This window comes from Hippocampus comes, unplaced genomic scaffold (genome assembly GCF_001891065.2).
Source record: "Hippocampus comes isolate QL1 unplaced genomic scaffold, H_comes_QL1_v1.1 scaffold96, whole genome shotgun sequence".
NCBI classification, from domain to species: domain Eukaryota; kingdom Metazoa; phylum Chordata; class Actinopteri; order Syngnathiformes; family Syngnathidae; genus Hippocampus; species Hippocampus comes.
In genome coordinates, this window is record NW_017806074.1 from 1,336,319 (window position 1) to 1,361,878 (window position 25,560).

The 25,560-nt window shown below is 44.3% G+C and overlaps 1 protein-coding gene and 2 long non-coding RNA genes across 5 annotated transcripts; 2 read left to right on the forward strand and 1 right to left on the reverse strand.

Moving 5' to 3' along the window:
* Positions 1-459: 459 nt before the first annotated feature.
* abi3bpa (ABI family, member 3 (NESH) binding protein a) lies at positions 460-25,160 on the reverse strand. 3 transcript variants are annotated; one of them, XM_019894507.1, is made up of 21 exons: positions 25,033-25,160; positions 13,993-14,172; positions 13,832-13,900; positions 13,626-13,758; positions 13,322-13,512; positions 13,111-13,154; positions 12,558-12,603; positions 11,488-11,553; positions 11,253-11,330; positions 7,811-7,975; positions 7,065-7,121; positions 5,261-5,323; positions 4,670-4,792; positions 3,850-3,939; positions 3,020-3,232; positions 2,795-2,903; positions 1,862-1,941; positions 1,500-1,529; positions 1,248-1,406; positions 915-1,037; positions 460-774 (listed from the first exon to the last, which is right to left on the reverse strand). In XM_019894507.1, exons 1-21 carry the CDS (start codon positions 25,136-25,138, stop codon positions 656-658), a joined length of 2,244 nt encoding a protein of 747 aa, XP_019750066.1. In that variant the 5' UTR covers positions 25,139-25,160; the 3' UTR covers positions 460-655. The 3 variants fall into 3 exon arrangements, with proteins under 3 accessions (XP_019750066.1, XP_019750067.1, XP_019750068.1); XM_019894508.1 differs by lacking the exons at positions 7,811-7,975; positions 11,253-11,330; positions 11,488-11,553; XM_019894509.1 differs by lacking the exons at positions 7,065-7,121; positions 7,811-7,975; positions 11,253-11,330; positions 11,488-11,553.
* Positions 9,566-10,361, forward strand: LOC109530636 (uncharacterized). The gene is made up of 4 exons (XR_002171036.1): positions 9,566-9,684; positions 9,766-9,849; positions 9,892-10,014; positions 10,300-10,361. It is a non-coding gene; the product is annotated as an uncharacterized LOC109530636 (long non-coding RNA).
* Positions 23,629-25,134, forward strand: LOC109530637 (uncharacterized). Its single transcript, XR_002171037.1, has 3 exons — positions 23,629-24,703; positions 24,816-24,907; positions 25,056-25,134. It is a non-coding gene; the product is annotated as an uncharacterized LOC109530637 (long non-coding RNA).
* Positions 25,161-25,560: the final 400 nt, after the last annotated feature.

Below are 25,560 nucleotides of genomic sequence, written 5' to 3' on the forward strand. Positions count from 1 at the left end.
TCTAGATGGTGTGTGTGTGTGTGTGTGTGTGTGTGTGTGTGTGTGTGTGTGTGTGTGTGTGTGTGTGTGTGTGTGTGTGTATAGCCATGCAAGTCTATGTCCTCTGGATTGCACAAGCACGCGCTATAATCTTGTAACGATCCCTTGATAAATAGTATCATACATTTTGGGAGCCAGCTTCCCAACAATGTCTGTATAATTAACATTTTGGCCACTCATGCATCCATTTTGACACTTTTACAACATTAGGGATGTGTTTCTTGAACCCGTTCATACCTCGTAGCATCCTTAGACACCCCTCCCCTCCCCTAATCTACAGTGTCTATGGCAGGTGCTGGGAACCTCCAGCCTGGTAGCCATATATCTAGCCTGCGAGAGCATTTCATCCAGCCCGCCATGTAATTCTGAAAATAAATCCTCAGCGGAACATCGAACAAACAAATGCCAATAATATCTAATAATACATTTGTTCAATCATGTTTTTTTTTTCTTCATAAATTTAGTTTGGCCCTCAGAGGACTATCAAAATGAGGGTGGGGGGGATAAGGTTCCCCACCACTGATTTTTGGGAACAAGGAAAAGGAGCCGAACCACCTTCATGTTAGGCACCTTTTGGTACTCTTCAACCAGACTTTCTTCTGGACTGCGTGTGGAGTTACCACCACTTGCCGGGTATAGGCGTGCCGCATTCGTACCATCCCACGTAAGTCACATGCGACTTGCCACCGATCTCGCCGAAGCTCACCGGCTCTTGTCGCAGCGCTCTGAAGTAACCTGTGGGGGTTGAGGTGAATGGGATCATCCAGTAGAACACTTTAGTTTACTTGCTGGATTAATCACAACAATCTTGGCAGGAAATGGGATCTTGGTGGAAATGATCGTGTAAAATAAATCTGCACATTGCTCATAAATACCTGGCCTGGATGGTAACTGGTCAGCAAACAGCTGCGTCCCAGTCAGCCCGTCCAAGAAGGAGTCCACAAACTGGCAGTGGTCCTCGCCGTAACCCGATTGATCACCGATATTGTAGAACTTCCCTGAAGAGACAGAAAAAGATTTGTACTCAAGGTTAGAATTTTACGAAGAGAGCTCACACGAACCGAGGCAGACTGAGCAGGACTAATAAAGTAAACATGGATGCACTTCACATTGTGGCGTGACCTCATGTTTGCCACAGTGCTATTTAGCGTTAACGAACAACAGGCAACTCGTTTACAACTTGAAGTACGACTCAAATTTGTATTTACCATTGAGCGAGTCGCTCAGGTAGATCTTGTATCGCAGGGAGTTGCACAGCTGGATGCCCACAAACTTTCGGTACCACGTCCTCTTCACGTATTGCTTCCCGTTGCATTCAGAGTAGGCGTCCGTCTTAAATGGGAATTGCGTCCAGAGGGCATCTTTTCCTGTTCAAAATGATAAAAGGCACATTTATGATGAATTTCAAAGAAAAACCATATGATAAGAAGATCATGATATGAAGCGAGGGCAATATTTACCTGATACGTTTTCACTCACTCGTGGGTCCGCTGCATGTCGAAGGGAAATAATTGTCATTGTCGTGTCGAACATGCAATGTCTGCCTTATACGACAAGAACCCACGTTTATTCATTTTAATGTTTGTCACTCTTGAAAGTCTCTCATGATAAAAAAATAATAATTAGCCAGATGACATAAGTAAGCACAAAATGCAGCTTGTGTTGTCGCCTGTATTAGTCTTTTCCCTCGGGCAATTTATCCTCAGTCAGTTGCTCTCGCGCTCTCTTTTTGGTTTTTATTTTTTTATAATTTATTTGTGTAAAGGTACATATGGGATTTTCTATAATATTTTTTCGACAAATGGTATTGAGTAAAACTTGCCTGACTCCGTATTAAACGTCACAGGCTCGCTGGACGGTCCCGTTCCCAGCTCGTTCTTTGGTGTCACTTTGAACTCGTAACTGAAACAAAACAGAAACAATCAATCCCGCGGATAAACCGAACCTTCGGCACATTTTTGACATTGAAATTCCCCCTTTTTTTCCCCCTGAAATTGTCGCCGTTTCAGAGCCAACGTGAGTCGCGGTGACTCACTCACTAGTCAAACAGCTGATGGTTATTCCACGTGCTCTGAAGCTTAACATATCCTGGCAAAAAAAAAACGGCGCAGGGGATGCTTCTGGTGAACTCCAGATGCAAATCGAAAAACCCTCCACCCACTCCACCCTTTCTGGTTTTGGATTCGTTTTGGTTACATTTGCCTGCAGTAAAAAACCCCAAAATGGTACAAATGGATTTCTGTTATTCAGTGTTTCTCACTCCTTCAAAAAAAAATAAAGTCGTTTTCTGTGCAAAATCCAACGTGTGTGGTGAGATGAGGTTTGTGCTTGTTTATCTGCATTGGCAGCTTTGCCACATACTTGACTTAAGATAAAACCGCTGGAAAACGTGCGCTGTAATCCATCACAATGACGGAGGAATGAGAGATTTCAGGAAAAACAAGGGGGGGGGGGTTGATAACACGCAAGACGCAGCAATTAAACCGGTAAGCCCCTTTTAAAATGACATTTTAATCAGTCCCAGCATAACGCCATTCTCCGACCGATATCACTCCCTTTATTCCCCGGATTTGCTAACAGTCGCGCCACCACAAAGTGAAAAGCAACAAACGATCGTCACCGTGACGTGGTAGTATCGATCACGATTTTTTTTTTTTATCTACTCAGGAACTACGACACGTGGCATATCTCGCGCCAACTACTTTTGATGGATAATGAGTTTTAAAATCTGAATGATCTTGAGACGGTCACATGCCTGCTTTCCGGTTTTAGATTCTCCACCGCCGTGTGCGTCTGGTTCGTTGTCGTCAATATGGACACTTCCTCTCCATTGGGTCCTTTGGCTGTTGATACTACCTCATATTCTGAACATGAGAAGTACAGGCATTTCTATTTTCTTAATCTATTGAATGGTTTATATGAAAAAAAAAACTAAATGGACATCTGTCATAAAGTACTATGTGCAAAGTTCTTGCAGTACCTCTAGTTTCGTTATCGGTTTTCTGCCAATCGAGGATGACGAAAGACGGACACCCTTCGACCGTCACCACCGTGAGGTTGGAGGGCGGGATTCGGGGGGCCGCCGTCACGTTCTGATCGCTGCTGTCCTCGTCGTCTGGGAAGTAAGTCAGGGAGGACGTGATGGAACACGGCTCGTCTGGCTTCTTGTCGGTCTTGTAGACGACGTGAGGAGCTGTGGACGTGTACAGTCGGAGCAGAATATTATTGCTTAGTTTGTATCGCTTGGTTTATAAAGTTTGTTTTTTTAATCAGTTGACATGTTGGTTTTTATTGTTTCTCACAATTGGTTTGTACTGGTCAAGTTGGTTTGTACCATTAGACTGTTGGCTTGTATCAAGTTGACTCATTGGTTTGGATTGTTTGATGGGTAATTTCTATTGGTTGTTGTTTGTATCGTTTGGCCGATTGGTTAGGATGGTTTGTAGCAATTTGACAGTTGGTTTTATTTATTGGCCTTTTTGGTTGGTATTGGTTGACCATCTATATTCATTGCCTCTTGAAATTTGGTTTGCATTGTTGGCTGATGGTCGGTTTGTATTGGTCATTGGTTGGCATGTGGCAGTTGGCACTTGGTTGATGATTGGTTTGCATCGGTTTAATTTGTCATTTTGGTCCGCAACAGAGTTCAATATTGTTTTGTTTTTATCTCAACTCAACTGTATTTATAGAGAACTTTCAAACAGCCATCGCTGCATACAAAGTGCTGTACATGGAGCAACTAACTGACCAAACACATCACATGGGGAGGAAATAAAGTACGATTAAAAGGGCCCAAACGGGTAGTCTTACCCACATAGCGCTTCTTGCCCATAATGTCCACATCGGATGCTGGAAGGGGCCTGAATATGGAGGAATTTTCATTGACCTCAAAACGGCTGCCTGTAAAAAGGAAGCAGGCATGTTATTTTGGTGTGCCGACAGTCTTGGCAGCATGCCTGTCAGCATTTTTCAGAGTTCTGGCACAACAACTTGAAATCACACATCATCTCTTATTTCCTTCTCAGATGACAACCTCCTCACCCGTGGATTCATTGCTCTACACGGAATGATCTCTCCTGAATGTAGACACTTTTACAAGCTAATGGAATCCAGAATACATTCAACGTTTACTTTCAAATCCAAAAATGTTCTAGATTCATTTTGAAGCTTTTCCAGCATGATAGAGCTATGATCAATTGTATATTAACCCTTTCATGCACCCTGTAACCTGATAACATGATAAGCGGTCCACTGTAGTAACCGCTGTCCCTGAAAGGGTTAGAAAAAAAAAAGATATATTCGACTATTCAAAAAAAAACAAGATAAGATTATTTTATTGCTCCCCAGAGGGGAAATGGTGGTACTTTATGACTTTAATAGTCACTCTTGGGCGCCAAAATAAACTAAATGGTGTTGTTTTCCCAAAATCGCAAATGCGACCTATTTTAATGTAGTTGTTAATAGGAACTGAATAATGCGCAATGTTTCAGGTAACACTGAGATGAAACTCTTCTGAATTTTCAGGTTGCCAAACCTTCCTTGGTTTACATTGTGCAGGTTTACATTATGTGTTGTGCATACCATACATCATTACAAAAAAAAAAAAAAAAAAAAAGATGTAGTTTCCTACTGTTTAATGACGGGGTAGTGGTAGTCGTCTGCTGCCTGCGTTCTTGCTTTGGCTTGGACGTGACCAGCGGGAAAGGCTTCAAGATGGACTCCTTGTCGCCTTGTTTGAGGTCCATGGGTTTATCTGAGGTAAGAGAAGGAAAGGAGGAAAGGGCGGGGGTAGTTAATCATGTGACTCACACACAGTTGTGTTCCATCTGCTTTGGTCGTCCATGCAGAGCAGCTCTGTGTCCTTTCTTAGATTAGTTTGCTCCCTGGGATGTGTTGTGCTTTTCGTTGCAAGCTTATCTTTTGTGTTGTGGTCTTTTTTTAAGAAGGCAAGAATATGAGAATAAAGCATTGCGGTGTGACGATTGAGGAGAATGTGGGGTGAAATTAATCCAAGTTTGAGCATTCAACAAGAGGAAATTTTGCGTGAAATCCGATTGCATCGGGACGTCTCAAATCAATCCTCTCGCTACGCCGAACAATTTAAAAATCAACATTTTCACCCACACAATTTAAGGGGGAAAAAAAAAATTAAATGGAATAAAAAGGCAATCAAGTCAAGGATGTAACTTGAGAAGCAGCTCATGCAAGTTTCAGCCCTCACCGTGGTCATTCGGCATCCCCACCAAGTTGGGTCTCTTGTTGACGGGAACGGATTGGCGTAGGACTGCAGAGATTAATTGGAAACATTGCCGACGTTACCGAATTAACAATGGCAAACTCATACAGAGCCAAAGGTGGTCTGCGCTGGAGGAGCAAAAATTCAAAACTGGGAATAAAACGATGGTGGATTAACAAGCTCGCATTTAGAGGTGGATGGGTAATAAAAGTAGACAGCTGTCAACAAAAATGATTTCATACACAAAAAGCGACAATAAAAGCTAGGGATGGGCATGATAATCGATTAATCGAGTGTTGATCAACCGCCCTTGGACAGTGGAAAGGTCATAGAATGAGCTTGCAACCAGCAGAGGTGCTGTTGATTGCAATTTGAAGAACATGACATAAGATGGATGATTTTTTTTTTGTTCCAGCGACGATGACACTGGCATTAAAACAGGAGTTCAGAACATTCAGAGCGTGAATTTACCTTTCATTAATTATCTTTTTTGGAGGGCGTGGGGGGGGGGTCACAATTAATCGATTATATGAGTGTTAATGTCATCAAATGCCCATCCTCGATCAGAGCACGTACGTGTACAAGCCAGGCAGATTGCAAACGTTGCCCCAGTCGACGACGAATCAAAACATCAATTGGCCCCGAAAATTCTTTTAATGATCTGAGAAAACGAACGGCAAGTCCTGCTTTTCTTTTCAACGAGTGACTCATTTCAATAAAAATTAAAAAGAAAAAAGACGTTTGAACCGATGCTTAGTTTCCACAGAATAAGCTTCGATCGTCCTCGCCAACGAGTTTTCAGCCATAACTGCGTCGATCGATCCCATGAGAGAATTTTGCCGGGAATCTAAGCAGAAAGTGAGCAAACCCGAGGAGGCCTGCCATGGAAACAGCTTTGCGACAAACGCTGATTTATTTTTGGGACGCGTGAAAGCCCATCGCACTAAATCATTTTAGAGGAGACGATGCGGCCTGAGGGAGTCTCTCGCCTTGAAGACTTTTTTTTTTTTTTCCTTAATTGGAAAGCAGCTCAGCTACGACACAATTCACAATGCACTCCTTTGGTCATATTTCATTCCCTTATCACGGAGATCAGTCAATGCCTATTGTAACGTGATGCAGTTGTCAATGATCTAAAGCAGCTTCACGACATTGATTTTTGGGATTGTTTCCCCCCCCGCAATCAATGACCTCGGGCTTCAACTCCCCGGCGGAATCGACAGGACGGCCGTCGATGATTCTCCCTGATGAGCCCAAGGTTAACCACCGTATGACAGACGTCTCATGGCAAACGTTATGTCCATGTGGTAATCCATCATGCCGCATGTGATTAAGTGAGCAAAAAGATGATGTCACTCCAAATTGGGTGAAAGTGCAGCGATGTATATCGCATGCGTCGTCAACCCCAACATATGTCTTGGATCATGGCTGTTTTGTACGGCAGCAGTTACATAACTGCTGTCCTTGGCTGTAGGAAACAGCCGGACCTCAAACGCTCCATTCCTGAATGAACTCATATGTTGGAAAAATATAGGCATCGAAAACTGAAGAGCTGTTGCGCGTGACTCTCGGTGAACTGATTCTGCGACGATGCATTGAGCGACAAACAAAAGAGCCACAAACGTTCTGACAAGCAGGGTGAAGCATTGGTGGACTGGGACAAAGAGCGCATGATGATGATGATGATGATGATTATTATGATGTGCACACATTGGGACATACTGTAACAGTGTCTCGTGGGTTAGTGCGTGTGGAACGCAGAAAGGAGATTTTTCTTGTCGGTCTTTACCAGGTTTCTCTTTGGGCCATGCTGCAGGTTTAGGGAGAGCATTGCTCCTATGATGCGCTGTTGGAGGGAGAAGAAGGTCGATTATGAAGTGTTCTGTGTCACCGGTCTTGGCAGTGTCCAGTCAAGAGAAAAGACAGCTGAAGATGTGTGCCTTTGACCTATTTTTTTTTTAAAAAGATGAGCTGTATTTGAAATTGGAGCTGGCATGATTTTATGACATTCATCTTATATTTATATCCTCATTCTCCATTCTCGAAGTCTTTTGAGGTGCCTGTGGGTATGTTTTGGAAAGGATGATACAAACGGGAGGCGGGGAGACCGGCGAAATTGCTCGCACTGTGCTTGGTTTGGCATGCTAGGTGTAAAAAACGTTGCCTGTCCTTGGCGGCGCTGTAGCCAGACATCCCACAAGGCTCAGCGGAGAGGGACTGCAAATCATATTAACGACACCGAGGCCCAAGCCACAAACGCAGCTCATGGCAGAGGTGTAAAGTACATCACACAAGAGCGCGCATGTGGTCGAGCGCGGAGAGTTTTGGGACTTTGCCGAGGAGGACTCAAGACCACAAGATGGTGCAAGCAAACTAGAAACGACAAGCTTTTCAACGTATACGTGACATATTCGCTGCTCAACCAGAAGCCAATCTGCTGTCATCCGTAAATGCGGTGCTGCAGATAAAGATAGGATGTTTGATCAGAGGAGGAGAAAGGGAGATTTAAAGTCGAGGGAGAGAGTTCTCCATTACCCCCAGAAGTCCTGGAGCTGTGGGAGGAGGTGGGGAATGATCTGCCACCATTGCGAGGGAAATGAGGAGGAGGCCGGATACGTGAAAATGTGGTATTTCTTCCTGCCGGATTAGCTGAGGAGATAGTGGGGGAGCGAGGGGCCTCGGCGCTCCGGTTCGTGGTACCTAGATCAGAAGAGAGGCATTCGGGAAGCTTAGTGATCATCCACTCGCGAGCTTGATTCGCGCTACCTAAATGGAACAAATGACAGCGCACATTGGTGAAAGGAATGTAGACGAGAGACCAAGGAATGAAATGACAGCGAGACATGAATGGCACACTGCGTTGTTTGTGAATGGGTGGGGGTTAGGAGGGACTGCTGGGCCGTGATTGACAGCACACATGGTGACAGGGACGATGACGTGGGTGTGAGGATGGAGATGGAGATGGGGAAGCAGTGATATCATCCAGCGGTTTGAGTTGCAACTGGGTGTCATACAGTTTTGACGAAAAGCGGTGACGGTAATGCGGCCAACTTGTCATGGTGTTTACCAAGATTGTAACTATGAGGCTTGTCTGCAGCCGGGGCTGGGATTGGCAGAGGCTTTCCCTTCTCCGGTGGACTAGGAGCTGCATGGGAGAAAACTCATGTATATTCTAAAGGGCATTGGTTGTAAATTTTGACATTGAACATGATCTGTCTTTACGTAAGAGGTGTGTAAAGTAGGTGTTTACCAGTGGGAACTGCCTGCAATGGAGGGACCTCAATGGGGCCAGAGTGACTCGTGCCCCGAGGCTGAATCTCAATTCCAGGCTGCGGTTCTGCTTGAGACTTTGGTGCAAGGATTGCCTCGGTTTGGGATTCGGCTTGGGGCAGATTTTGTGTAGTTGGTGGGAATTGGGAAACGGGTTTCCTTTGGGGTAGAGTGTCTGACAAAGGATGAGACTGGGGCTGTGGCTGGGTCCTACCTGAAGGTTGTGGTTGCTTGCTATGTCTGGTGACGGATTGGTTTTGAGGCTTGGCTCGCTGAGTTTTTGGTTGGGAGTGTGTTTCTGGCCTGTCCGTTCTCTTCAATAAAGGTTGTGTCATGGGCGTTAAAGAAGTCGTCCTCGGTTGGGAAGTTGAATGAACTTTAAACTGTTTTATTGTGCTTGGCCAAGGCTCTGGAGAGTTTTCTTGTTGAGTGAAAGGTTGGACTGCTGTGTCAAAATGGACAATTGATTCGGATTGTGTTTTTATTTGTGGCTCAGTTAAAGAATGGGGTGGTTGTTTAGGTAGGACCCAAGGCATTGTTTGAGTTTGTTGTCTCTGAGGTTGATGGTGCTTTGTTGTTTGAGATGTCTTGGGATGTGCCTCAAATGCAGAATTTATTGTTATTTGTGTTATTGGATGATGTCGTGGTTCAGGCTGACTTGTGGTCTGAGCCTTTGATAGGTGTTGTGGCTTTGTCTGACTTGGATTCTGAGGCTTTGATAGGTGTTGTGGTTCAGACTGACTTGGGGTCTCAGGCTTTGATAGGTGTGCTTCAGGCTGACTTGGGGTCGGAGGCTTTGGTAGGTGTTGCGGCTTTGTCTGACTTGGGATCTGAGGCTTTGATAGGTTTTGTGGCTTTGTCTGACTTGGGGTTTGGGGCTTTGGTAGGGGTTGCGGCTTTGTCTGACTTGGGGTCTGAGACTTTGGTAGGTGTTGTGGCTTTGTCTGACTTGGGGTCTGGGGCTTTGGTAGGGGTTGCGGCTTTGTCTGACTTGGGGTCTGAGACTTTGGTAGGTGTTGTGGCTTTGTCTGACTTGGGGTCTCAGGCTTTGGTAGGTGTTGTGGCTTTGTCTGACTTGGGGTCTGAGGCTTTGATTGGTGTTGTGGCTTTGTCTGACTTGGGGTCTGAGGCTTTGGTAGGTGTGGCTTTGTCTGACTTGGGGTCTGAGACTTTGATTGGTGTTGTGGCTTTGTCTGACTTGGGGTCTGAGGCTTTGGTAGGTGTTGTGGTTCAGGCTGACTTGTGGTCTGAGGCTTTGATAGGTGTTGTGGCTTTGTCTGACTTGGGGTCTGAGGCTTTGGTAGGTGTTGTGGTTCAGGCTGACTTGTGGTCTGAGGCTTTGATAGGTGTTGTGGCTTTGTCTGACTTGGATTCTGAGGCTTTGATAGGTGTTGTGGTTCAGACTGACTTGGGGTCTCAGGCTTTGATAGGTGTGCTTCAGGCTGACTTGGGGTCTGGGGCTTTGATAGGTGTGGTTCAGGCTGACTTGAGGTCTGAGGCTTTGATAGGTGTTGTGGCTTTGTCTGACTTGGGGTCTGAGGCTTTGATAGGTGTGGTTCAGACTGACTTGTGGTCTGAGGCTTTGATAGGGGTTGTGGTTCAAACTGACTTGGGGTCTCAGGCTTTGATAGGTGTATTTCAGGCTGACTTGTGGTCTGAGGCTTTGGTGGGTGTTGTGGTTCAGGCTGATGTGGGGTCTGAGGCTTTGATAAGTGTTGTGGCTTTGTCTGAGTTGGTGTCTGAGGCTTTGCTAGGTGTTGTGGTTCAGGCTGACTTGTGGTCTGAGGCTTTGATGGGTGTTGTGGCTTTGTCTGACTTATTGATTTAGTCTGCATCTTGGGTGTTGATCTGGTTTCTGATTGGGATTGTGCTTGGGGTGTAGGTTGAGATGTTTGATGATAATGTGTCAGAAAAGGGTTATGCGTTATGGTGTGCAACTCCACATCTGGATATGGTTCATGTTGGGGCACGGTCTGGAATCCTAATTGATGAGAATGTGGTTTTTGTTGAGAACCTGTTTGGGGTTGTTCTGGTCTGGGTTTGGATTGTGTCGGTGGTTGGTGGAGATTTAATGGGTATGGGGCACGATTTGGAGGTTGTGCACCGTTTTGCTTGTGGACTGGTACAGAAACTGCTGGATCTGAAATATGAAGTGGAAGTGGGAGATTGGAAACTGAGGGGACCTTGTGGAAAGGAGGAATGACAGATTTGGAGAGGCTTCCACCTGGGTGGCATGTCAGAGAGAGAGAGAAAAGATTTCCAATAAAATCTCTTTGATTCAAATGATAGACAAAAGCAATGACTGAACTGGCTCCAGAAAACGGCAGCAGTTCAGGCAAGGACCTGAAAAATAACATTATGATCCTTGACCTGGTGTAAGTTACACATGATCCTTTTTTTACCTGACACAAGATTCAGTCTCAGAACTATCAAATTTTCCTCGCCAGGATGTCTGTGGTATGAATCCAAAAGCTGTCTCACTCAGACACGAAGATAGAATATTTTGATTGACTACTTGCCTTATGGGCATTGAGAATTGATTCGACTGCCCTTGAACGGGAATCAGAGAGAAAAGTCCAAAAACAGGCAAAGCTGATAAATTTAAATTCTAAGATGACAGTAATGCATAGACTCCAATTTAAGACAGTCCATTGTTGTCATTTCGTTTGCTAACGGTCTGGCTTAACAAACTTGAATCACCATTTACCAATTGGCTGTTTGGTAGTCGCAGGTGCTGCGGATCCAGAGGTAGACAGAGGTTCCTGTTGAGTCGTTGTGGTGGGAGCTGACAAATATAGTACACATGAAGTCATATGAAAGTAGAAAGCAGATTAAATGCTGCATCCATCCTTAAGTGACATCATAGAGGCAAAGTTGTGTTGTAGTTTGTTTTTTTGTGACCATTGCTACATTTCTGAGTTCATGCTCAGAAAAAGAATTACCAAGAGTTGTCTTTGGGATTATGTGGCGGGAGATGGGTTGTCTGCCCTGTGTCTTATTGTGAAGAACTGACAAAGAGGAAAGAAAGAGTGGTTAGGTTCAAAGTCAGCCCAAAATTTATCGCAGTCCTGCAAAAGAAACTGGAAAGTCAAAACAGTTCTTCAGTGCAAGTACCAGTTCACAATAATGCTTTCTTCTTTATTTATTGATACAGGAACAAGCCAAATGGACAGGCCAATGTTCCTTAGATCTTAGAGACAATCAGATTTTTTTTTTCTTCAGGCACTGTAAAACCTAATTCAGGTCTTCTGGAGATAAACTTAGTGTGAGGTGGTCCGGGTTGAGCAGAGGCTGTGTATACTAATCCTTTGTAAAATATTTATTAGGAATTGAGAAAAATAACAAATATGCGTCATCATCCTTCCAAGATCCGATGGTCTAAATTGGAAAAATTGGATCTGCGGCAATGTGAGATGCAATTGTGATGCGTAGCGTGTGCATTTTCTTTCATGCGTCATTGAGATCACCGTCTTACAGTGTTTCTTAGAAAAGCAGCAATCACGGGCATGCCAAAACTATGATCTATATTTCTTTCATTCTGTTTCATTTCAAATCACATTCATGTCGTCTGGGGCCAAGTGTCATCAAGGCTCTGGCAAATCTCCGCCAAACTGCACGTTTTGGGAGTGTAAACAGAACACCTCATTGTGGAGAGAATGTAACGACGCGGTCTGTAAATGCATCACAACATACTGTTTGGGATCAAGTTATGTAAATCGGTGATTGGAGTGAATTAGACTGGATTGCAATTGGAGTTCATCGTATGGTATCACATTGCGATTGGAGTGAATCCTATCGCATTGAATCGCAAATAGCTTAAAATGTTTCGGGAATATATCGTACCAATTGTGTCAAGACAGTGCACTGGTTTGAGTGATTAACATTCTTTGTCCAGTCTTTACTATTTTACTGAAACTTGGCCAACACATGTACAACAACAGCTTTCCGGTAACTGGAATTTGCCAAAAATCAAAGTTTGAATCGACTCTTGTCGGGTCCCTGATTAACTTACCGTGGCGAGGAGCAAAAGGGAACTGCGGACCTTGCGCTAGCGGTTTCTAGTGGGTCAAAAACAAAAGAAGATTCGATCAATACAGTTGCAACAATCACAAAAAATAAATTGAGAACTACCGCAGCATTCGGTTGCTTTTAATATCGCCTGCTGGCATTGGGTGGCTCGAACTTGGACTAAACGGAGAGGCTAGCACACTACAGACAGACTTGGCTTGTTGCGCCCTGGCTGTTCTCATGCCGTTTCCATTCGGCAGCTGCAAGGGAAATTAATGAGGCAAACAACCCTGAGAATAGCATACACATACAAAAAAAATTACAACATGCTCTCCAGAGGTTTATTAATTCTTCCGAGCGCACGCCCCAGTCCCTGAATATGTTTATTATGAGACGAGCTGTTAGTTCTCATTTGTTTCGACGACTCTTTCAGCTTATCCAAAGAGCAAAGCGTCCATTGATGGATGGATACAATCAAACCTCCGTGTGGCTTGTCGTTAGAACTTTTAGTTTATTCTTTGATTGCATTTTTTAAAAAAGACTAAGGTAGTACGTACCACGGGGCTGATGGGACGTTTGAAGATTTTCCTGATGACTTTCTCTGGGGACACAACATTTTATAAATAAATAACGACATTCTCGTAGAAAAAAGGGATGTCATTCAGTTATTGGATGGATCATTGTTCATTATACCAAAAGGATGCTGAGAATGTTGAGTTTTAATGACTATTATGGATAATGGAGTCGGGCCGTTGTGATCAAATTTACCTTGAACACCCCCTGAGCTGATATTGTGGATGACGGGCTTGCTCCACGATCCGGTCTTGTCCTTCGAGCTGGGTTGAACACCGAATTCGTAAACGGCGTTGGGCTTGAGGTGGTCAATGACCGTGTCACTCGTCGGACAGGTTTGGTAGTTCCACTTCCTGTTTCTCTCCCGGTAACGCACTGTGTAGTGTCTGGACCAAAGACAGAACGGAGCAAAGGAAATACTTCAGCTGTAGATCATGTATTTACGAACATTTTGTCAACAATTTTCCTGGCGTTTTCTGTCGACACTATGTAAACGTACCCATCCTCGAGACAGTCATTCATGATATTCCCTTCATAGGGCGTCTTCAGTAGGGTCCCCCAAGAGAGCAAAACTGAGGTGGGGGTCACTGACCCGATAACCAGATGCAGTGGCTTCTCCAATTCGACTTTCCCTGCGGATGAACGCTTATTAACTTACAGTATCTGCTTGCCACTTAGATCAGCGTTCGTGTTAAAAAGTCAGACCTGTGCAGTGCTTTTTCACATCATTGGTCGGGATGGGCTGGACGGCGATAAGGTACTTAGGCTCGGCGTCTGAAGACACAACATTTTGAGGTATGGTCTAAAAGCTTCAAAGACCTTATTATGAAATCAGTATATTAGTGCGAGTCTTTGGCAACCCTCACCAAACTCCGTCTCGTAGGGCTTCCCATTCTCCGGGAGCGGAATGAACTGTTTGGAGAACATGCTGCTGCCGTAGCCCAGGATGTAGCCCTCCAGCTTGGTGTCCGTGTTGGGACGTACAAACTTCATCACAATGGTGTCACCGGTGGCGTTGATGCGGACCTTCATGTTCTGGCGTCGGACTGCGGGAACAGGACAGGATGTGATTATTATTGTTGAAAATGCTTTCTTTGTCGTTACTTTTCGATATTTTCGAGCATTTCCCCTCTAATCTGAAACCATGTTCACCCTGGTATTTTCATTTTTTAAATGTCATTTTAGTTGTCAGCTTCACTTGGCAACGTGAAATTTGGTAAGCATGTCTAATATGAGTAGACCCACAAAAAAAGTATCAAAAGCATTGCCTCAAAAGACATGGGGCGCTGCCATTTTGGTTCAAAGCAGCCGTTCTGTCATTTTGGGCCATTTCCAGCAGCCCTTCAAAAATGAACTCATTCCAGAGATTTAAATTTGAACCACATGTCATAGATGCATGAAACTAAATATCAGGAGGGGAGGGAGTTTTTGTCTTTGTCTATGAAGTTTGATTAACCCCCCATCCCCCACCTCCATATAACATGAAACTCATCGTTGCTGAGTTCCACCAGGTCAGAACTTGACCAGTTGAGTTCTATGTGATGACCGTCGCATTCTGAAGAAAAAAAAAAAAATCATAAATCATAATCGCCCCATACCGACAGCAAATGTTTTAGGTTCCGCTCTGCACCTTCCAAATTTTATCAAGTCCAGCTTTATCCAACTTCAAATTGTGTGTAAAGAAACTTGATGAGCCGGGCGAAAAACAGAGCCAAAACTATCATTGAGAATCAAATCCACTCAAATAATTGAGTCGTATTTTTCTGTGTTCACACTGGATCTTGAGGTCAGCAATTAGCCAATTAATTTTTTTATTTATTGGGAGCGATGATGCTCGGATGAGTGAATCGGGGTCATAACGGTGATGGATGACTGACGATTGGCGCATAAACACACAGAACATTAATCAGAATACTGGGCATCCTTGTGCTGTCAATTACCAGATGTGACAAAAGAATGACTGGCGAGTTGATCAAATTAAGTGCGCTTTTGTGGGATTGTTGGTTGGCTTTTCCCTCGTCTTCTTCAAATTAACATTGACAACGGAGCAATTAGTGGATTTTTATGGTTTTAGAAAGAGGATCGGAGTGACAGATGAGCCCGTAAGGGCTTCAACCTCCGTCCTTTGTAGTCAAGCCTAGAAACAGCAAACTTTCCGAAGCACATGTCCTTGGCTTCAATCTCAGCACCAAATGAAATAGTGGAACTTTGCATGCCGACTACCGCTCGCGGCTGCCAGACCCCAACGCAGACACTTGCAAAGGGGGAAGCCCTGGATTTGAAAAATACCCTTCTTAGCTTTTCCAGCTATGTGTTCCCGATGAAAACCTCAATCAAAAGCATTTCTTTTCACTTCTCCCACCAAGGGTCCCCACAAAAGCACAAGTGAGATTGGCCGAGTGAGTAGGAAACATCAGGAAACTTCTGGCAATGTGTTTTTCAAATCAAATACAAGCAAAGACTGGCTCGGACTCACGTTGACCATTAGGCCTGCGAGTCGCTTAAAAACTGTTTAGTCTTATCAATATTTCTCAAGTACGGTGATTAGATCTAGATGATCTGACTAAGCCACGGGCCTGATCAGCGATCCATCACTCAGCTACAATTCTCACATTGTTGCTTTTTTGCAATGCACTGTTGAGGCTCTCAGAACACCCTCCCCCCCTACTGGCTGTCACCCAAATTGCTCTGTGATATCATTTCTCTTTTCCACACAATATTAGTGGCCAATCTTTCAGACTAAACAGTACTCGGTGCCAGAATTTCAACAAATCCTAATCGGGGTCAGTTTATCCAAATTTGTCTTCGCGGAACATTTGCAGCTATTACATTCTAGATTGACTCAGGAAACATCTGTTCGTACTGAAAACAAAATAAAGAAATAAATAATACAAAGGAGTGTACCCCCCACCCCCAAAAAAAAACTATTTTACAAAATAATCTACAAAAAAAACGTAAAAAGTAAAAATGTGAGTATAAAATCGTAATATTGTGATTGAAGAGCGGTAATTTAAGAATGAGGTTGCAAAATAATCCAAAATGTTGCGATGTCATCTGAAATCGTAACAATGCAAGAAAAACAGTTGCAATTTCATGTGGCAAACACTGAGAAGATGAACTTCAGATTTTCTAGCATTACCTCGTAGTACAACGAGAAAAAAGTTGGCTATTTTGCCCTCTGTATTTTTCCTCATAAAATTTGGATTTATTCCCTTTTCAACCAGACGCTAATATCTTCATTCGGGACCAATGACATCTCCCTTGCATGCTTATGAGTGACAGCTGACCCACTTTCCGTTATCTGGCCATTTGAAATGACACGATGATTATCTCCAGACCGTCCCAAATGATCACTTTGCGCACTCATTCTACCAAAAACAAACATGGTTTGTGTTTTATAACGCTAATTAAGATAAAACCATTCCGTTCAAATATTATGACTCCGGCAGTCTTGCTCCAAATGTGAAACCAGTTAATTCCCACTAAACTGCACGTGCAAACCCTTCAAAATGCAATGAAGTCACCAATCGGCATGTGGCATTACCCAATAAATCAAGTCTCACAACCTGATAAACATTTAAGAATTGTCCTCTCCATCTCATGTTTTGGTGAGTAAGCCGAAGAGGTCATTCAGTTGGCTTGAAAAGCAGCAACACCCTCAAACTGGAGACTGGAGCTTGGCTCCAAAGAGGACGTTATCGCCTGGTGATGCATGATCCCCCGGGAAAGGGAGTCGCATAATATTGGTGAAGAAAACACACGCTCACGTCAGCTTTGGCCACAAATTTCCGTGTTACCACGAAGCGCACATAAAGGTGAACAATTGGTGGAATTTTTTTACCAGAACTTGGTGATTAAAAAAAATATGCATCAAAGGATTGAGCTTGCCTCTGTATCAAGAGGTTTTCTTTCTTTTTTTTCCTGGGCTTTGTTAGCCTTTTAATGGACAATGCTACTCAGAAAGGAAGGAAGGCATTTTACTTTTGTATTTTCTACTATAAACATTACTTTTTTTGGGGGGGGGGGTACTTTTGTTTTTTTTATTCACTTGTTTCTTCAACACTAAGCATTTAGAATCAAACTACTGTACTACATTAAGCACCATAGAAAATAGATGGACAGCTGTTTGATGAGAAGAAGCAAAAGTAAAGCTCTGGAATGCTATGCTAGCTCTTCACGCTAGCTGCCTGCTTCTACTGTTTCTTCCTTTAAGAGTGGGGGTTGTTGTTGTTGTTTTTTGTTGCTCTTGTTGATTTATTCACTTGTTTTTTTCAGTGCTAAGCATTTAGAATCAAACTAATACAATAACTTGTGTATTACCAAACCACCAAATAGCATCAGTGAATTTGTCTCACTTTAAATACTTGCAGTATAAATTCCCCCACTGATTTTGAGAGCCATAAATTTGATGCAGGGAGAGCTGTAGCATGGATTGTTGTGTTCTCAAACAAAAAGTCTTTGTTGGAGTCGGTGTGGACGTTTTAGTGGGTCACACAACACATCTGCTCTCATCTCCCAAACTAAATGAGGGTGTATAAACTTTATACCCTTGTACTATACTGCCCAAAAAAAACTATATCCCCTCACATGCTTGATCGTTTAAATCAATTACACTGAGTGAAGTTGATTAATCCCCCCCACCCTCCGCACTCCCTCCTTTCACCTCCCCAAACACAGTTTTTGCCAAACACACAAGAGGTGATCTCAAGCCAGAGTGCTAGAAGTTGGGAGGTAGATAGAAGAGCCGAAACAGATGTTTTTATGACCTACTCCATTTAGGGCAATGGAGTGTGAAAAACTTGCCGTGCCCCGTGCCAGCCGCGGCACAGACAGTTGAAAATAATTTACATAGCGACAAGGCAATGACAGCTCCAGTGACCTATATTAGTTCAAACGGGACTGAGGGAATATCGGCTATAAATCAGTGGGAGTCTATTTTGGAAAAATCCCTGCACCGGCGGGAGATAGTCATGCCAGGGATCGCACTCGGCAAATTTTCCTTGGCGGCCTCTGTGCTGTTTTCACACTACAAATGGCTTTGGGGATATTTTTAAAGGAGCCACCGCAACTTTCTCTTCCCCCTTGCGGCGCTGCTTCATCCCATCCTTCTTCTCCCATGCTAAATGTGGAAGTGGCCATCTTTCCATCATCTTGACACTTCGGGATTCCACATTCATCCGGTAACCCTTCCTCTCTTTGCTGTCTTCACAAACCATTGCCATCATTTATCCGCGCTTGATCTGCGGTTTTGTTTCGCTGCCTCAATGCTCCCTCCAAGGCATTTATCATCTAAATGTGGGTCGGTCGTAAATAATTTCTTTGTTGTGATAGCGAACAGGGTGATTTGTGATCGCGAAAGGGGTGATGTCATACATTGCGTTCTAGGATACAGTTTTATGTTTTGTTTTTGTTATTTGGTTTTAGTTAGTTGCTTTGAATTTGGAAGCAAGATTCGACGATACAGTAAAAATCTGTGATGCAGAGAGATCATTTAAAAAAAAAAGAAAAACAGAGTGAAACAGATTAAAATACACCTATTTTGAACACATTGATCCCGTAATCGAACGCACACAAAATTGGAATCCCAACTCATTTTGCCACAAAGTAAAAGCAAATCCTGCAGTCACTGTAATTGACCTCAAAATGGAAAAATTTCAATCAACGTGGCCTACCCATATGCACACCAAGTTTGTGAGGGCAAAACCCGCCTGGCGATGGGGAAGTGGGGGTGCGCCAACATTGCCTGAGCTCAGAAGTGAATGTGTGCCTTAAATAACTTGGGAAAGTTATCCTAAACCAGGATTCCCAAATTGTGGTGCACCATCAGGTGGGTGTGTGTAATTACAAGTTTAATGGTTTTCAGGAATGATAAATAGGAGACGGGGTGCGCCAACACTTCCCGGAGATTTAAAGGGATGCATTTCCTAAAAAAGTAAAAAAAAAAAAAAACAAGTCCAAAGCCCACAATTGAAAAGGAAACACGTGTTTTTGCACTGTCGCGTGTTTTTCTTGATGTGGTCATGTTTTGATCATCTTTGCAGTACTACACATGAAGACGTGGCTAAAAATAGGCTTTCAACAGATGTCAAAGGCTGTCTCACTTGAAGAACTCTGTAACAGTTCACGGTGCATATTTTTGGACTGAGCTTAGAAGAAGCCCTTCATATCTTCAAATCATCATTGCTTTAAACAAAAAAAACAAGCACGTCATTTCATAATGTGCTTGACTCTCAAATCAGGTGCTTGCGCCAAGAAATACACACACTGGAAAAAAAAAAAAAAAAAAACCTGCCCTCTTCCCCACAGAGAAGAAATAGTAAAACAAGCGCAAAGCTGAACACCGTGACTTGTCTGCAAGCCAACTTCTGCCAGCAAGCGTTGAGCGTTAGTCGAGTCGGGCTGCTGGCTGCTCACCTCACATCATTTTCACAAGCATCAAAGTCTTCATAAAAGCTTGAGCACACACAAATTCGGCTGGAACCGTGGCTGCTCAGTACGCAGCAGCGAAAACCAGGGCTGGAGTTGGTTTGTGCAATGTGAGACAGGAAAATATTCTGTTGACCAAAACTGCCAATCAGTGACTCAATTATCTAATCTACTGAGACTGGGTTCTGGAAAGAGAGAGGAAATTAAATCCCCGCGAGGAGCCTTAGCTCAAGTTTTGTTCAAACTCCCAAAAGGGAGGCAAAAGGTCCGCAATATGTGTCGACTCTAAAACACTGTAGTGCTAATCTCCCATCTGTGCCGCTGGAATTACTGTCGACGTTCAGTGTGTGGTCCTTACGCTTCGGCACGATCCGAGACGGCACAGCTGGGGCATTTGCGGGCGCTTTCATCAGAGTGGAACTCGTGCAATTCGGGGTTTTTTTTTTTTTTTTTTTTAAGGCGAGAGGGAGGGGGTCGAATCACACAGAGCCAGGTCAGTTGCGTAGGAAAGTTACGCGAGGATGCCGATGTTCTTCTCGGCCATTTTGAGCAATCGAGTTGTCTCGCCGCGACTCTGGCCTCTTCTCGCACACGGAATGAAGCAAACACTGCGGGATCTCTTGATCGACCGTTTTGGCCACACCGAATGAGCAAAACGGAAATGTCTTTTGTGGCACACCTCGCACTGTCGGCGCGACCAATTTATACAACCTGCCAAGATACCCGAGCGTCTCAACAGTTTAAGCGGAATGCTGCCTAAGTCTTTTCACTTTTTATAAAAGATAACCGTTGCTATTCATAAATGTATGCGTGTGCATTCTTTCCACAATTCAACGAGTTGACAGGAAATGGCAAGCACACAACGTACCAACCTTAGAAGAAGAAGAGGAAGTTGTTGCGGGGCCATCGGAGTTCTTTTCAGCCTTACCTTCATTTGTGTCAATAATGCAGTGACCACGGATGTCTTCTGGGAATTGACAGCAATTATTTTCTTTTTTGTCTCTGCCTCAATCTTCTTCAGGTCAAGTGCACTTTGCTCCAGCTGCCTCAGCCTAGAACACACGGAAGTAGTTCCAAATGAATACCATGACAACGGATCTTTAGAGCGAACCGGTTGATAAGCCGCACCCGCTAAATTAGGTGATTGATGGTGTCAAGAAGAAGAAGTAGACTGTCGGGAAACTAAACTAAAGATGAAGTCAAACGCCGGCAGTTGTGCCACAGCATTTGCCCCGTTTGTACCGTTGCACGTTCTATTCGATTCACACGAATGGAAGAGCTGCTTAAGGCGCTGTGGCTTGAAGGCCGGCGGGGAAAGTGGTGGCTTGTGGTTCAAACTTGAGGTCGCTTGTGCTTAAAAAAAAAAAAAAAAAAAAAGCCCGGGGGGGGGGCGCTTCTCTCGGTTAGCAGGTACAGGTACGGGGGTTTCTTGCTTGCAAAGAGACCGGACCACTTCTCTGAGCTTGTGCAGCACACTTGACCGCAGCTCGGGATGCTGCTGCACCTTCTATACCTCCCTGATGGAGGGGAGGGGTCAGTCAGAGGGAGACAGACACACTGGCTTTCTCTCGAAAAGGAGTTGTCGCCAAACCTCCCGCCCTTCTCTCCTCTTCTGTATTTATTTCTTTTTTTTTTTCCTTACACTTTCCCTCCCTGCTTCGTCTGGTGGGTCCGCACCATTTCTGCTTTCCATCTGCAGCAGAGGCTCCCTGACACAAGTCATTGTTTTCCTTCGCCTTCCCTTGTGCTTCTCCCCGGGAGTGTTTGTATGCACAGGAACAGTCACGTTCAGAGCAGCGCGCTTACAAGCACATCTATTTTGGCCTTCGTATGCATGCCCTACTGCGAAATTCATAAAATGTGACAGCTGAGGTTTTAACCCATTATGGTAATGTATGTAGCAGCCTTTGCCAAACTCAAGGAGCCGAGGGTGTTGCCTTTGGCAACGGAGTTCCCGAGCCGAGAAACAAAAACATATGAAAAAGTTTGATGGGGGGAAAAAAAGGCAGTGATCAAATCCTTCTAAATCAGGGGTCACCAACTCCGGTCCTGGTGGGGCCTTCTCCTGCATGTTAGCGATGTCCCCCCCCAGCCCCTCACCCCACAACATACCTGACTCAAACAATTAGCTCAGCAGCAAGCTCTACAGGAGCCTGATCACGAACCAATCAGGCGTGTTGGAGGAGGGAAACATCAAAATCGTGCAGGATAGGGATCCTCCAGGACCGGAGTTGGTTTTAAATACTCTTTCTGAAAAGACTTTCATTACCCACGGCATTTTACAACTTTTCCTGTACTTTTTGTATGCTCATTTTGACAACCGTCATTATCACTTGTACATGAAATGTCTTCTTTTTGTTTTTGGGAGATGGGTCTGCTGCATGGCTTCCCTGCATGGATCCGCTACGCTGGTTGACAAAGTGTAAATTGGCAGCTTGGAGATGAGGTACCGCCTCCAAGCCGTTCACAACCCGCTGTAGCATTGGCCTAGGTTGTCGTGGTAACGCAAGTGTTCTCAAGGTGGTTTCGGGTGAGCAGTGGCTCTTTTCTATGTGACAAAACAATCCGCCCACAAAAAAAAAAAGTTTGCTGTACTTGTTGAAGTGAACGGAACAATGCCAGAATACTTTTATTATGACATTTGAGAACTGACTGTGGCAATACATAAATACTGTATGTCTATTTAAAGCAGACCACGCAGAATATATTGGCAACGTGCACTTTCATTTTTGTCGCAGTCAATGTTACGGCAATACATTGTTTCTTTTTCAACTTTGAAGTTCTGGGTTCATCAACATTCCCTATCATCGTGACACACTGGACCAGTTAGACCATTTTCAGCCCCCTGGGTAAGCAATTAGTGCTAAGTGGCAACATCAAGGGTGCAGTCTGCATTCCAAAACTAATGGGATTCAACAACAAAGAGTGAGGTGGCAATAAACCGGGTGTGGGGGAATTGCTTGCTTGCAGTAACTCAGTCTATTTGTGACCTGACTTAGGGATCACCGGGTTAAAGGTTCTGATCCTGCTTTCTGAAGAAGAAACACAGACATCTGAGTGGTTGTGGAGAGATGCTTGTCAGGTCAAGGTAACTTCTTTTTGAAAAGTCGATGAATGGTTGATGGTCCCCATAACGCATGTAAATGTCGAAACCAGTCCAAAAAGGCTGTGGACCATTGGTCTAATTTGTTTTTTTTTTTTTTTTTTTTTTTTAAATTTTCCTTAAACCAAACCTAACCTATGCCAACGATGTATCGGGCCAGGCCGGTCGTAAATAATTTCTTTGTTGTGATAGCGAACAGGGTGATTTGTGATCGCGAAAGGGGTGATGTCATACATTGCGTTCTAGGATACAGTTTTATGTTTTGTTTTTGTTATTTGGTTTTAGTTAGTTGCTTTGAATTTGGAAGCAAGATTCGACGATACAGTAAAAATATGTGATGCAGAGAGATCATTTAAAAAAAAAAAGAAAAACAGAGTGAAACAGATTAAAATACCCCTATTTTGAACACATTGATCCCGTAATCGAACGCACACAAAATTGGAATCCCAACTCATTTTGCCACAAAGTAAAAGCAAATCCTGCAGTCACTGTAATTGACCTCAAAATGGAAAAATTTCAATCAACGTGGCCTACCCATATGCACACCAAGTTTGTGAGGGCAAAACCCGCCTGGCGATGGGGAAGTGGGGGTGCGCCAACATTGCCTGAGCTCAGAAGTGAATGTGTGCCTTAAATAACTTGGGAAAGTTATCCTAAACCAGGATTCCCAAATTGTGGTGCACCATCAGGTGGGTGTGTGTAATTACAAGTTTAATGGTTTTCAGGAATGATAAATAGGAGACGGGGTGCGCCAACACTTCCCGGAGATTTAAAGGGATGCATTTCCTAAAAAAGTAAAAAAAAAAAAAAACAAGTCCAAAGCCCACAATTGAAAAGGAAACACGTGTTTTTGCACTGTCGCGTGTTTTTCTTGATGTGGTCATGTTTTGATCATCTTTGCAGTACTACACATGAAGACGTGGCTAAAAATAGGCTTTCAACAGATGTCAAAGGCTGTCTCACTTGAAGAACTCTGTAACATTTCACGGTGCATATTTTTGGACTGAGCTTAGAAGAAGCCCTTCATATCTTCAAATCATCATTGCTTTAAACAAAAAAAACAAGCACGTCATTTCATAATGTGCTTGACTCTCAAATCAGGTGCTTGCGCCAAGAAATACACACACTGGAAAAAAAAAAAAAAAAACCTGCCCTCTTCCCCACAGAGAAGAAATAGTAAAACAAGCGCAAAGCTGAACACCGTGACTTGTCTGCAAGCCAACTTCTGCCAGCAAGCGTTGAGCGTTAGTCGAGTCGGGCTGCTGGCTGCTCACCTCACATCATTTTCACAAGCATCAAAGTCTTCATAAAAGCTTGAGCACACACAAATTCGGCTGGAACCGTGGCTGCTCAGTACGCAGCAGCGAAAACCAGGGCTGGAGTTGGTTTGTGCAATGTGAGACAGGAAAATATTCTGTTGACCAAAACTGCCAATCAGTGACTCAATTATCTAATCTACTGAGACTGGGTTCTGGAAAGAGAGAGGAAATTAAATCCCCGCGAGGAGCCTTAGCTCAAGTTTTGTTCAAACTCCCAAAAGGGAGGCAAAAGGTCCGCAATATGTGTCGACTCTAAAACACTGTAGTGCTAATCTCCCATCTGTGCCGCTGGAATTACTGTCGACGTTCAGTGTGTGGTCCTTACGCTTCGGCACGATCCGAGACGGCACAGCTGGGGCATTTGCGGGCGCTTTCATCAGAGTGGAACTCGTGCAATTCGGGGTTTTTTTTTTTTTTTTTTTTTAATCGCCACAACAGAAAGTCGACACCTCCTGCTGTGACACTCGCAGGAACTTCATCTTGTGAGCTTGTCTCGCAAGATTAACCTTTCAACTGCCTAACCCGAGGACGTCTCCAAGTAAAACTCATGACGGACCAGCTGTGCTTTGGTCGTGTCAGTGAAATGTGACTCATTCAAAAAAAAATCTTGCCGTTAGTCTGGCAGGTGAGAGAAAGAGACTTCTGTCGGGATGATGCTCTTTCGCATTTGGCAGGACCAAATTAGAAGCACTTCCAGTACTGAACAAAATGGATTCCTCCATTATTCAGGTACAACGAGGCACGGCCCAGGTTGGGGGATGTTTACACGGATGAAATGATCAAACATTTACGATGGACCTTTGGACAAGAGTGATAACCTTTCAAATTTCTCTCTCATTAGGAAAGAGCAGGTGGAATCTTGAACTCCAGACCACCAAGAGATGATGACCCATCCATTCATTTTCTACCGCTTATGCTGTTCAGGCGCCGCAGGTAAGCGGAACGCCAACCCGGCTGACTTTGGGAGAGAGGCGGGACATAGACTCAAAGCAGGTTGCCGGTTCATCATCATCATCACTGATAAAGCGGACGCACGTGATAACGTAGGCGTGTCCTACCTCTGCTCCTGCGTGGCGTGGAGGGACCGGACAAAACTATCCCAGCGATGAGGACCACCAGGAAGAGGACAAGAAAGCCGGGCGAGCGCTGCTGCATCCTTGCCATGACTGCGGCACCCGCGGATGTGGAATCTTGCGGCGAATGGACCAGCACTGGCGTCTCAAGGTTCAGCTGAGGCTCGAAAGTCACGTGGGGTTAGCAGGTACAGGTACGGGGGTTTCTTGCTTGCAAAGAGACCGGACCACTTCTCTGAGCTTGTGCAGCACACTTGACTGCAGCTCGGGATGCTGCTGCACCTTCTATACCTCCCTGATGGAGGGGAGGGGTCAGTCAGAGGGAGACAGACACACTGGCTTTCTCTCGAAAAGGAGTTGTCGCCAAACCTCCCGCCCTTCTCTCCTCTTCTGTATTTATTTCTTTTTTTTTTTCCTTACACTTTCCCTCCCTGCTTCGTCTGGTGGGTCCGCACCATTTCTGCTTTCCATCTGCAGCAGAGGCTCCCTGACACAAGTCATTGTTTTCCTTCG

Bases quoted from the DNA above. Each gene is read 5' to 3' on its own strand.
- abi3bpa (XM_019894507.1), bottom strand. From the start codon at position 25,138: ATGGCAAGGATGCAGCAGCGCTCGCCCGGCTTTCTTGTCCTCTTCCTG. The intron at 11,331-11,487 runs GTAATTCTTTTT...TATATTTGTCAG, and splicing joins AATCCCAAAGACAACTCTTG to CTCCCACCACAACGACTCAA. The intron at 775-914 runs GTATTTATGAGC...CAACCCCCACAG, and splicing joins CCAGTTACCATCCAGGCCAG to GTTACTTCAGAGCGCTGCGA.